Raw genomic sequence first — 13,011 nt, forward strand, 5'->3', positions numbered from 1 at the left:
GCTCTTTCAGGGTCACTATAATCTATCACATAAATAAATCAAGTTTTTTAAATTGTCTACATCCATTTTTACATAATACTGAAACAGCTCTTTGGATTATACAGTAGATAGGGAGTACTTTTAAATATCCTTATTCATATTATAGAGACATAAATTTAAGGCTTCCTTGAGATCTTTGGGTAACGTTGGAATTAAATCCCTTCCTCGCATATAGAAATTAGTGTGCATCATCCCCAAGCTTACACCACTTACTATAAGAGACATAACTATTTTTCTGTGATTATATGCAAATCTGTTTAACAGTTTAGGAGACTGAAAACATTAAAACTGACTCCTTGTTGAAGTTTTAGGATCCCTCTAAATGGCTTTGTTTTCATCTGTGAAACTTAAGAAAGATATGTAACACAGTTAAACAAATTTTCAGACTTGGGCTAGGATTTGAGGATATATTTAAAGAAAATGTGAAATAAAATATAATACCATTATTCATCCTAACCGTGTCTATTATGACAAGGAAAACTGATGGCTATGGCACTATTCTGCTTACAGCTCAGCCAGTTAGATTTTGAAACACTTAAAGTTCTAAACACAAAAATCTTTCAGCAGTTCAGCATTTATCTGGATGAACTGTAAGGAAGGCCAATTTCCGCAGACACTCGAAGGAGCTGTTCTAACTGAGGTTTGGGAGATGAGGCTAGAAACAGGTTGAGGGAATGGTGAGATAAAGACCTCTGGCAATCTCCAGCTTTGGGTCCTCAGTCCCCCAACGAATTCCTTTCCATGACTCCGGATCCAGGCCCCTGTCCCGCCTCCCCAGTTCCAATCCATATTCTATAACTCTAGCACTCAGGCACACTTTTCTAAGATTTGACTCTAGCTCCAGCCAACTCAGAGTAGCTGTTTTCCAGCTTCCCTGATCTCTTATGCCTCCAACAGAAACAGGCAGCAGCCTGAAAGCAAAGAAAGATTTAAACAGCTCAAGTTATAAAAAGTTTCCAATCTAGGAAACTCCCACATTAAAAAAATAGTTAACAGAGTTAAGGTTGCTAAAATGTCTTTTTCAATCAACATAAAAACTGAAAGAAACAAAATTGGACAGGATACAGTGATTCCATTGTTCATTTGATAATATATCCACATCTATATGATCAGTTTGCACAAAATAACTAAATGACCCATTTGGATCACAACCTTAATTCTAACCTTTCTTTGCCAAATTAGTTACTTAACCAAAAAAGTCTCAACACAAAATGTAATAGAATAGCCATTTTCAATAGATATTTGAATACAACCTTATAAACACAAGTATTCAACAACAAGCTAACATTTGTTTTCCATAGCCCAGAAAATTTATATAATCTTCCATCCAAAGACCATCTATGTATAAGCAAATATGGACTGAATCTTTAATAAAAATTGTCTTTATTGATAAAGTATGCAGTAACAGACTAGATAACTGGTATATATTATGGTCACAGCTAAGATTGTACATTGATCTGGGATGAACAAAGCATAAAGGGAATGCTGTATATAGTGGAATCACTTTAACTCTACATTTCCCTTATTTTCAGTGTTTGCCTGGATTAAAAATGCACTTTCATTACTTACTTCTAAAGCAAAGTTTTCTGTATGTGATAAATTACATAGGTACTTTTGGTGAGGACTGTACATCCAGTGACCTCCCACTTCCACTGACTACCATGCTTTCAGATCACACCTGGCTTCTGCACCTAGCAATTCCCCTAGACACATCAACAAAAACAGCAGAGTGAAAGTGACATCATCCCCACCGTTTTCACTTGTTGATCCTACTTGGTCACTGGGGAAATGCTATGCACAGGAGCCCAGGTGTGATCCAAAAGCATAGGAGTGATCCTCCATTGCTAGATTTCTTCCTTCTCCTCACGTACCAGCAGGGGTAGTAGGACTCCAGCACATAATGCTTCCGAAGTGACACCACAAGACCAACAGGTGAAATTAATGAGGTACCTATCAGCGTCACTTCGCTACTCTTTGTGATACTTCTGGGAACGTGCTACCTGCAAGCGCATATTTACTGTACTCTCTTCTTCTGGGAGGTGCTCTGCAGAAGGATCACAAGCTGAAGGGGGGAAAAGAGATAAACAGAAGATAGGAAGAAAGGATTAGAGGGCAGAGACAAATGAAAGGAGAGGAGATTCAAAGCAGAAAGAGGACTGAGTCATCTAGGGGTTACATATTGCAGTTAGGGACTGACTTTGATCCTTCACACCCTGGGCTACAAATACTATGAAGGCAGCCACAGGAGAGATGACACAGCTTGCATGGCACTTTAGTGACCCTCTGACCAATTAAAGGGACCTGCAGTCATGGACTCTATAGGGAGCCACAGCTCAGACTCTTTGGCTGGAGGGAGGATAACCACAATGAACAGAGGTTGATGGAGAAAATGGGGAATGTGAGGCCCCTGAAGAAACAGGAGAGACAGACAGACACAGAGACTAGCAGTTACAGACAAAGAACACGAAGACATGGAGAAGGAGGAGAAACAGAACTGATTAGTTTAATTTGGTGAAGGAAGGAAGGAAGGAAGGAAGAAGCAAGCTGTGTTAGAGTTGTTTTGCCAAACAATACAAAAGAAATGCGGAAATACCCTGTACCCTGAATGGTAGAATCCATCTGCCCCAGACAAAAAGGAGAGGAGAAGGGAATCCCCATGACAAACAGAAGTGAAATTAGTCACCCATTAATGGCACCAAAGGAGCGATTACAACTATTATACAACTGAGTGTCATTTATTAAAGTATGAAATTATTTATTTACACACCAGACCTAGAACTCTTAGCACCAACTGAGTAAACTCATAAGCACTTATATGTATGGGTTTTATTTTTCCCTTAAAAAAAAATCAACCACAATCATCACTAATGAAATTCAGGGTCTGAGTTAAATCACCAATAGTACAGAAATTGAAGTTAAAAAGTAAAATCCTGATATGCACTTTATACAACCGTGTCCTCCTCTGGTTTGCTTTTCAGCCTTTATTTATTGTACAGTGGCTAAATTAAGTACTGATCACAGATTTTTAGCCTCCAGTCATATTATTTACTTTTGAAAATTAGAAGGAATAATGTCTTAAGTATTTACCACATCTGCCCTGCTTCACCTAGCCTTATTTATGTGTTTATGGTTTTGGTTGGGTTTTTTTTTTTTTTTTAAGTTTTCATCCCAAAAGAGCATTCTATACAAAAACAAACACATTAAAGAGACAAAGATTATGGTATCAGAATACTCTGGCTGTAGCAGAATTGATGCAGTTCCACCGCAAAGTGGACCACTGCAAAGATTCTGGACCACGTAACCCACCACCTTGCGCCCCAGCACTCAGAAATTTTACATAGTGAGCTGATGAAATAGCTGGGCAAGGGAGCTGGTCCCTAACTACAGTCATCCACTGGCTATTCCTCAACCCTGCAAGAGTTGGAAGTAAGAGTACCTGGGGCTACTGCAGCCTCAAGCTGCTGCAGAGTTGCCCTACTGATGCTTAGTGGCCTGATGAAGACTCTGCACCCACGCCCCTCCCTCCACACAGATCTTCCCTCTAAATCTGGGGTATCCAGAAGCTGTGTACTAGATGTAGGATTTGGCCCAAAGGCAATAGTCCAGTACTTTTGAGTAACTGGATAACAACAATCTGGTGTACGCATGCAGTGCTGGATAACAGATCTGATAATGCATTCATTTTTGGCACATGACATACACAAAGGAGATATTTCATGCACCTACACAAACTCCTTTTGTTATCTGCAAACTGAGCCATCTGGTTCCCAATGCTAGTGACCAAGCAAAATACCACATTCACAAACATGTTTAGAAATTCCCTAACTCCACCTATTGTGAGTGTGCTGAATCCGAAAGCAGCTCTAGTTCCTGCTTCTGCCTATGTGGGTGAGTGGGAGACCTTAACAACAGCCCTGTGTTTACCCTTCTGGGCCCAAGAAGGAGGTATCAGATCTTTCCGTGGGAAGCTACTGCCACTGGCTCAAAAAAGTAGTCTTCTATCACCTTCTTCCCTCAAGACTAGTATCTCTGAGGTACACTTAGTTACACTGGCCTACACAGTAAAAGTCCATGGGATGCTCTCAAAACATTAACAGTGACCTTTCTTTGAGGTGACTAGGTCAGTATGTAAAAGTTTACAATGTGGAGTTTCTGTCCAGGAAAACAACATTATATAGTAAATACAAAAATGTTGCATCAAATGAACATTAAGGTTGAAGCACACAACCTTTTATAGGCTTTCCCAGGGTTCTCATCAAGTATCTGAGAGCCTCACACACCTTGAATAATTTATCTTCACATCACTACTAACAGGCTGACAAATATTATCACCACTTTACAAATCCCAGTCTGAGGAACAAAGAGTAAGTTCAAGATCACACAGGAAACCTGTGGCAGAGGCAGAAACAGAACCCACAATAGATCCCAGTCTATTACCTTTATCTTCCCTTTCTTGCAGGCTCTTACCTCATTTGTGACAAACCATACAACTAGTATGGTGAATAAGGCAAGACTCAGCCCAATTCACTACATAGCCTTGCCTCATTCACTATCCAGTTTGTGCACAGAATTAGGAAGGTGTCCTGTGGAAAGATGTAATATGTGATTACACAATTAAGACTTCATCGTAACATTTAGGATGTGCAGGGTACCTTGTCATTTAAAAATTTTAACTTTAAAAATTATTAATCTACTCTTTTTATGGAATTTCCACTTTTAATATAAACAAAGAAGAAAGAATTTAATTCCATCATATCATACAAGAGAGTCACAGAACTCTCTATAATGTGCAATATGGAGAATCAATGAGACAAGAGCTCTTGCCTCAAATTATTTGTATCTTTCTATTTTATATGTATAACGGCAGGACTCCTTCAGAGCCATGCCTCCGTTCATATGTTCCTTCAAGAACTGTTTTCCAGAATGTTCTAACTATAAAGCCTGAGATTCCATTCTACTTATTTAAACACACAAAAAAGCACACCCAATGGCACTCTGAGAGGTCACCTTTTCAATGAAAATTTTTACTACATGTATATAATCATGCGTGTACATTGTCAGAAGAAAGTTTGGGAGTTTCTTAGTTTTCTGGTTAGAATAAACCAGCATACATGCACAAAATGAACATTTTAAATCTTTATAACTTGTCCAAATTAAATCCACCAAACCAATGACTGGCACATCTATGACCTAGGGAATATGTCCCTGACAAATTTCAATTTTCCATTATCTTGTATTTGGGCACTACAGCCATTTAAAAAAAAACAGTTCACAACAAAATTTTCTTAGCAAAAATAAATGCTTCTTTTCCTCACTCCTGCACAGAGCACACCTACCAAACCTCAGCCCAACAGGTAAAACTTTGAGAAAACAGTAAACTGAACAAGAGCCTTTAAAATGGAAATGCTAGGTAACCTAAACTACAGACATTGGTTTGCCTGTTAATAGCTAACAATCACACACAGCAATTTGTGGAAATCATTTATTTACTGCTACTGGCTAAGTTTTTGCCACTGGATGGCAGCAACAGAACCTCACCCGCTTCTGTCATCTCCAAAGTTGATTTCCATGCCACACCTTCACTATTAACTTGAAACAGATACTCGTACATACTGTAAGCTCAAGAACGTACAGGCTTTAATGCACAAATACAAAATATCATCAACAGTGTTGCGTGAGTCATAAAACTTGTGTAAGGGATTGCGTGTTTAACCAGTTCAAAAGTCAAACAACTCAACTGAAGCGCAACATCTAAGAGATTAGGTGACCAAGTTTACTATCACATAACATGTATTTGTAAGGTTCTATGTTGCACCTGTCTTCTCTTCCAAGCCCTTCTTCGCTCCCATATACACATTAGTTTTACTGTCTTCTGTTTCCTAAATTGTAACACCTTTGGGGACCATTCTCTTTGAATCCCATCATGCAACTGATGCTAATACCATTGAGACCAGCGAAATCTGAAGGCTACTTGGGTGCACATTCATTAATTGTACAAACCAAGCTTCTACCGGTAACACAGTATCAACTGACTCACAGACAGACACAATGTGAATTTCCCAAACTACAAATCTACACAGTTGGTTAAATTAATAATCATTAAACTCATGATCAAACATTTTGATGAAGTAAAATAAATATTTGGTGCTTATAAAAAATATCTTGTACAAACATTTGAAATGAGTGGCAACTGGCATGTGGAAGCCACACTAAAACCGATATAAGGAAGGTGAACTACCATTTACAAACAAAGGTCTTGAATCTACCCTCAGAAAAATCCATTGCTGCCCGTGCACATTCAGTTACTGGCATGTAATTGAAGTTCTTTTAATTCTTATATAAGGTGAAACACAAACCATGGGTTATTTTTAAAACTGCAAGTGAGATTTTATATTTCAGTATATTGCACCATTTCTTTATTGGGAGGAAATTATCTTGTATAGTTATATTACACAGATGGTGTTTACAATTGGGCTGGAGGAAGTTGGGAGCCAGGATGCAGCTCTATATCAAAAGAGAATTCTTAAAATCCTAGCAAGGGTGTATTATACTGTGATATTTTTCTACTAGTGCCTAAATACATACTTCGAGAACAAAGGAGAAAATGTTTAGTCTTTATTCTTTTCACCTCCAGGTGCAAGACTAGAGGATGCAGTGTATTTTATTTTGTTCTTATTTCTTTAAGTCTAGACTTTCAAAAAGTTATTTTCATCTTCACTAAATAGATATATAATTTAGAATACACTGAGTTAAATATTTTTAAATAAATGATCACTGTACTACAAACCTTTCAACGTCAAAGGGAAAGCAGAACTTCGGCACACTCTGCAGCACCTCCTGTAAATACAGATTAAAGAAATAATGTTAGGATTTTAAAATGACATTTTATTTAAGTATTTCTGTTATACTGTTTGCTACAAAAAACATTTTAAAGAAATATTTGGTTGCAAGAAATATAGCACACGTTCCTGGACTAAAATAATTGATTATTAAAAAGGAATTAAGTTTGTGCTTTGGCAGATTGCAAAGACAATGCCATAGAAGCCCCAGGAGGGAAAGGCCTGGCCTGAAGGGTATTAACACCCTTCACATCCCCGCTGGGATTCCCTTCAACAAGGCCATATGGATTTTACAAGAAGCACTGCACCATATGGGTAAGCCACGTCTGCTGCTACTTGTACCACAGACTAGCCACAGGGACTTCTGACAGATCCTGGCTCAAAAATACAAATGTTGTTTCAATTAAAATGCAGGCAGAGAAAAGGGAATGAAGTTGGCAGCAAAATGAATTACTGAGAGGTATAACAACTCTATATGTGTTTCATAGTCAAATGCTGAAAACGATGAAAATCTTCTGTTGGTATAAAGTAGAAATTTATGCAGTTATCCCTTCAGTAGAGCAGTAAGGCATTCACAAGCAAACCTCATTATTAATTAATTAAAAGTAAGACCATCCCTGCAGTGTTCAGATCATCATGTAATGGATACTGTGTTTCTTTTCTGGACATTTTTATTTAAGAAGCTGTTTAGTGGCAAATAAAATGTGTTAATTCAAATATAAAAATGTCCTAATGTTTTTAAGAAGTACAAGATCTCTCTCTAGAAAAATCAGAGCTAACAGATCAGCTGTCAGCAAATCTGAATAAATGTATAATACTGATCATATAAGATCCAAAAAATGGTATTTATTTTCTTGCTTACAGCAAACCAGTTGGGAAAACAAGTCCTGTGTGAAATGTTTAAACTTAGGGGGAAGGTTGTTGATGATGAAATGTAGTTGGGTCAGTGATGTGCAGCACTTGCTTACTATACCAAACCTGCAAGCATTTATGTACATAAAGGTACCTGTATCAGTCATCCCGCTAAGTGAGTGTTTGCAGGACTGAGTGTGTAGGTTCCAAACTTCCAGTGCCAAGGGTCAGGATTTAGGTGCTTGACCTACAAGGTGCTGAGAACCCTCAAAACTCACTCAAGTGAAAGAATGCTGAGCACTTTGCAGGATGGGACAGCAACTCCCATATCCTGAAAGTCATGCAGTTAAATTCCTGTGCACTGTACTGAATAAGTGCCTTATCTTAAGTATTTGCCTGGTTTTACACAGTGTAAAACACCCATAGAAAAATATTAATATATTAACCAGCAAGGTCTGTATATTTTAAAACTCTGTAAACATTGCATGAGTGAAATGTGTACAGCTTTTTTCAAGGCTATAGCGTGTGCCCTGTAGACCACTACATTAGTGCATACAGTAAGAATGAAAAAGCCTATGAGTTCTGGAGCAGCTATGAGACTTTCACTCTGTGTGATAACAGAGATAAAGAATAGGATGAAAGTAATATGCTGTGTTTTGGGGAAGGATACTAACTCTCTTGATTATGGAAAATCTCTTTCTATGTAGTAGCACATATAATATTCTCCGAAGAGACTGCTGTTCAGTCTCTGTTTCGGCTGGCAGCAAGGGGCCAATGTGGAAATTGCAGGGAATAAAACACACACACACACACACACACAAAGCTGAAAACAAGCAATAAAACAAAACCAAAAAACACAAACTAAAGAAAAAACAGTCCAAACTTGGTAATATATTAATTTTCAAATAGATCATTCTTTCAGGTTCACAAAATTTTAATTTTCTTTTTTCAAAGAAATAATTTCATTTTTAAATTTGCGGTCCTCAGGTAATAAAGCTCAACACAGGTACCTTCAACCATTTTCACTTTTAATATACATCTTAGTTTAAAGCATCATTTTTGTCTTACTATCAACAATATTAATTGCTGCTTGGTGACTATAGGACTTATTTAAAATAGGGAAGGAAATGCATTTCCAATATTCATCTAAGTTTCCCATTGGAGCTTTTTTTAAAAAAATAAATTACTGCATAAAGAAGGAAACAAAAGAAAGATATTAGCACAACATAAAAATCATCAGTACATTTTGCAACATTTTTGAGACTCAGATGAACTACAGTACTTTCCCATTGCGCTGCCTCCCACCCCTCCCCCACCCTGAGCAGCACACACATACACACACACAACTTCTGCAAAACACAGCCTCAGCTCGCTTCCCAACTGGCAGGAGCATCCCTCAGGGGACAAGTCTTTAAACCTCCGCACTCTTTAAAATTCAACCAGCCAGCAGGTCTATAGACTGGTGTATAAACAGTATAGACAAAAAAATCCTCTCTCAGCTTATGTCAGTGACAAAGCAGCTCAGCAGTTGACTCCTTCTCCCCTGACAGTGTAAGCTGGGTTTACACAGATCAATAGCTGGAAGTCCTACCTAGCTTCCAGGGCTCAGTTTTCTCCCTTAATTACAGGTACTATTCAGATTTTAAAAAAGTGGGAAAATAAGATGCATCTAAGATGCTTTCTAGGTGTCTTCTAAACACTGTTGGGGTGTATTAATTGTAAATAATCATGTTACACATGTATTCATACATATTAAGTATTAAAACATATTTAAAGAGGGATAGCTCAGTGGTTTGAGCATTGCCTGCTAAACCCAGGGTTGTGAGTTCAATCCTTGAGGGGGCCAGTTAGGGATCTGGGACAAAAATTGGGGACTGGTCCTGCTTTGAGCAGGGGGTTGGACTAGATGACCTCCTGAGGTCCCTTCCAACCCTGATATTCTATGATTCAAAATTGACACTTATTGTACAGTGACCCTTTCTCCTGAATGAAACTTGAACTCAGTTTTCTAATCGATCTTCATTTCCACGGGCCTGCACCTAAGACATACCTGCTTATTGGACAGAAAGATGTGTACTCATTAGAAAAAGAGCACTACACTAATTTATATCCCCTTTTATTTTAAAGGTTTAATAAAAATATTTATTCTTCTCTGATGAAAAAGTTACATGAATCTTCAAACACTAAGAAATATCCTTAATTCTAGCTTCTGGTGGATTATTTTCATTTATGGAAACTGTAATGTTAGATTTGCTTGCTTCCAGAAGAGTATTGACTGTTTAACGTGGGAAATAAAATTATTTTGCAACGTATTAGCTAATGCTAAAAGCAGTAACATTGTTGCCTTTAAAAATAGGAATTTTTGTTAATATTTGTGTAAACAAATTAACTTTGTTGTTAAAACAGGCAACTACCTCACTCTTTAGAAAACTTTCTGTATATACATATAAACATTAACAAAACCATTAGTGCAGTTATGCAAGCTTCAAAAATCCCTCAACTACAAAAAGGGTAGATTTATTTTCCTGAAATATCACACTCTGTGGGCGAAAGCCCAGTCCCCTGTGCAAAGCCCAAGTAGAAGGGGAATGGAAGTCACTTTCTCATTCCAGAGGCAGGGCATGAAGCATCTCAGCATAGTCTATTTATTTATATAATGTTGTAGCAGATATTGCACCTCCCATGGGGATTACAGTCCAGTAGTTCCTGGCAGTTCACAATTTCACTGACCACACCTTACCATTCCTCCAGCTTTCCCACAAACAGAGATCTCTTCTGTGGAGAAAGCCACTGCAGGCACCCGAAATATAAGAATGATTTTCTTTTTCTTGCTTAACTGTACGTCTATCTATCTGGGTTATTATTATATGGCATCCATCACCATGGTATATGCATCATCCAAAGCAAGTAGAGCTGAGGAATATAAGAATGATGCTTAATGTACAGGTGATGATGACCATCTGTTGTAGGAAATTCTCCTGCCAACTCACAGCATTGCCTTTGGAAAATATTACTGGTCTGACCTTTCAGTTAGACGACTGGCATAACATTCATTACTAAGGTTCTGTGACCTCTGTGACTTCTGCAGCAGCTGGTGCAGCAGCAGCAGTTTGGGTGTGGGAGGGCGCTCAGGGCTGGCACAGAGGGTTGAGGTACGGGGCAGCGGTTAGCTTGGGGGGCTCCCCGAAACCGGCTGGTATATCCCTGCACCTCCTAGTGGAGGGACCAGGAGGCTCTGCGTGCTGCTCCTTCCTGCAGGCATTACCCCTGCAGCTCTCATTGGCTGCAGTTCCCGGCCAATGGGAGCTGTGAAGCCAGCGCTCATTGCGGGGGCAGTGCCTGGAGCCCCCCAGCCCTCCCTCCCACTAGGAGCTGTAGGAACATGCCAGCCACTTCTGAGGAGCTCCCAGCCCTGCCAACCCTCCCCATCCAGCACCAGCAGGGGTCCCGGGCCACGCACCACCTCTGCCCATGCCCCCCCCCCACCCCCCACCAGCATCAACGAAGCTCCTGGGCTGTGCGCCACTGCCCACCTCCCCCCAGCACCCGCGGCGCCCCCGAACTGCCCTCCCAGAGCATCTGCAGCCCTCCAGCCCAACTTTTAGTTAGGGGTATATAGTACAAGTCATGTTTACTGCTCGTGACCTGTCCATGACTTTTACTAAAAATACCTGTGACTAAAATGTAGCTTTATTCATTACTAGCTAGGAAGGAAAAGGCTGGAATTTTAATAATGGAAGTCATCAGCAAAGAGAAGAGGATCTTCATTAACTTACACAAATCAACACTCAGAAATGCAAAATCCTTTAATTAATCTTTGTTTTGTGCAAAAACAATCATCAAGAGTAGATCAATCAGATTTTCTCTTAGTCAGACACTAAAAGTACTAAAACCCTTCCCAACCAGACCACCACAAATGGCTAAAAATATAGGGTGAAATCCTGGCCTTATTTAAGTCAATGGCAAGACTCCTATGGACTTCAACAGAGCCAGGATTTCACTCATAATGTCTATACAATACATTTTCATAAAGGTTTTGTAGGATATATTCTTTGCTCACCCCAATGTTATCCTAAAAAGCAGATTTATGATCCACTATAAACAAAGAAGTTCAAATTGTGTCATATTCAGAAAGTTGGAGTCTGAAATGCATAATGGAATTTTGATAGTTGATTTACCAACTTGAAAGGAGAGACTATTACATTAAACAATAAAGCATGTATAACAAACAGAAAGGTGTGCATACTGATGGGAAAGGTAACTTGGAAATGTACAAATTTATATTTTTCTTTAAACAAAAAACACTGGCACCTAACTATAAATGAATGGAGACTAAGGTGTTGTCTACATGGGAAAGTTATACCAATGTAGCTTAGGTGTGAATTTAGTTATACCAGCAAAACCCACTATTTAAACACTCTCATTCCAATATAAGAGTGCCTTTTTCCAGCTTAGTTTATGACACTTTGGAAGGAATTTAAGTACGCCAGTAGAACTGACAAAATTTTCCCACACAGACAAGGCCTAATACTACACCAAATTTGAGTGTGGTGAACTTGCTAGAATTCTTTGTTCTTGATTCTTTAAAACTATAGTAAACATGTTACTTGGTACAAGCACACTGTTTGAACTGATTAACTTTTAAAATGTGTTGGGTGGGGATTTGCAGGTATACCATCAGAGAAATTTATTTATTTTTCTTTTTATAATATATGCTGCCAGTATGCACTATCTGGTGTATTTTAATGGGATGGATGAGGGTTGGGGGCATTGACGACTGGCTTTTTCAAAGCACCTCTATCTTTCCTAGCAGGGATGCTTTATGTATCCAGAACTGAACTTTATCAGAGGCAGGAAAATCCATTTTCCCATTCAATTCAAACATTTTTTTTTCTTTTTAAGAAAAGGAACAGTACCATTCCAACTGGTTCTGTGTTGGATCCACAACACAATACTGGGCCTTAAGAAAACAAGCAGACCCTCAACGAGGTGACCACCCTAATCATAAAAAGAAAAGGAGTACTTGTGGCACCTCAGAGACTAACCAATTTATTTGAGCATAAGCTTTCGTGAGCTACAGCTCACTTCATCGGATGCATACTGTGGAAAGTGTAGAAGATCTTTTATACACACAAAGCATGAAAAAATACCTCCCCCCACCCCACTCTCCTGCTGGCAATAGCTTATCTAAAGTGATCACTCTCCTTACAATGTGAATGATAATCAAGTTGGGCCATTTCCAGCCCAAATCCAGGTTTTCTCACCACCACCCCCCCCCACA

General features: G+C 38.9%; 1 protein-coding gene across 3 annotated transcripts in view; it reads right to left on the minus strand.

The window, feature by feature from the left end:
• The window catches only part of DENND1B (DENN domain containing 1B), a 245,469-nt gene that overhangs the window by 140,616 nt on the left and 91,842 nt on the right, over window positions 1-13,011 (minus strand). For all 3 annotated transcript variants that reach the window (XM_048860501.2, XM_048860502.2, XM_048860503.2), the window contains exon 4: window positions 6,827-6,876. In XM_048860501.2, the coding sequence (XP_048716458.2) occupies window positions 6,827-6,876 (50 nt within the window). The remainder of the gene's footprint in view (window positions 1-6,826; window positions 6,877-13,011) is intronic.

This window comes from Caretta caretta, chromosome 8 (assembly GCF_965140235.1).
Source record: "Caretta caretta isolate rCarCar2 chromosome 8, rCarCar1.hap1, whole genome shotgun sequence".
Classification (NCBI taxonomy): Eukaryota; Metazoa; Chordata; order Testudines; family Cheloniidae; genus Caretta; species Caretta caretta.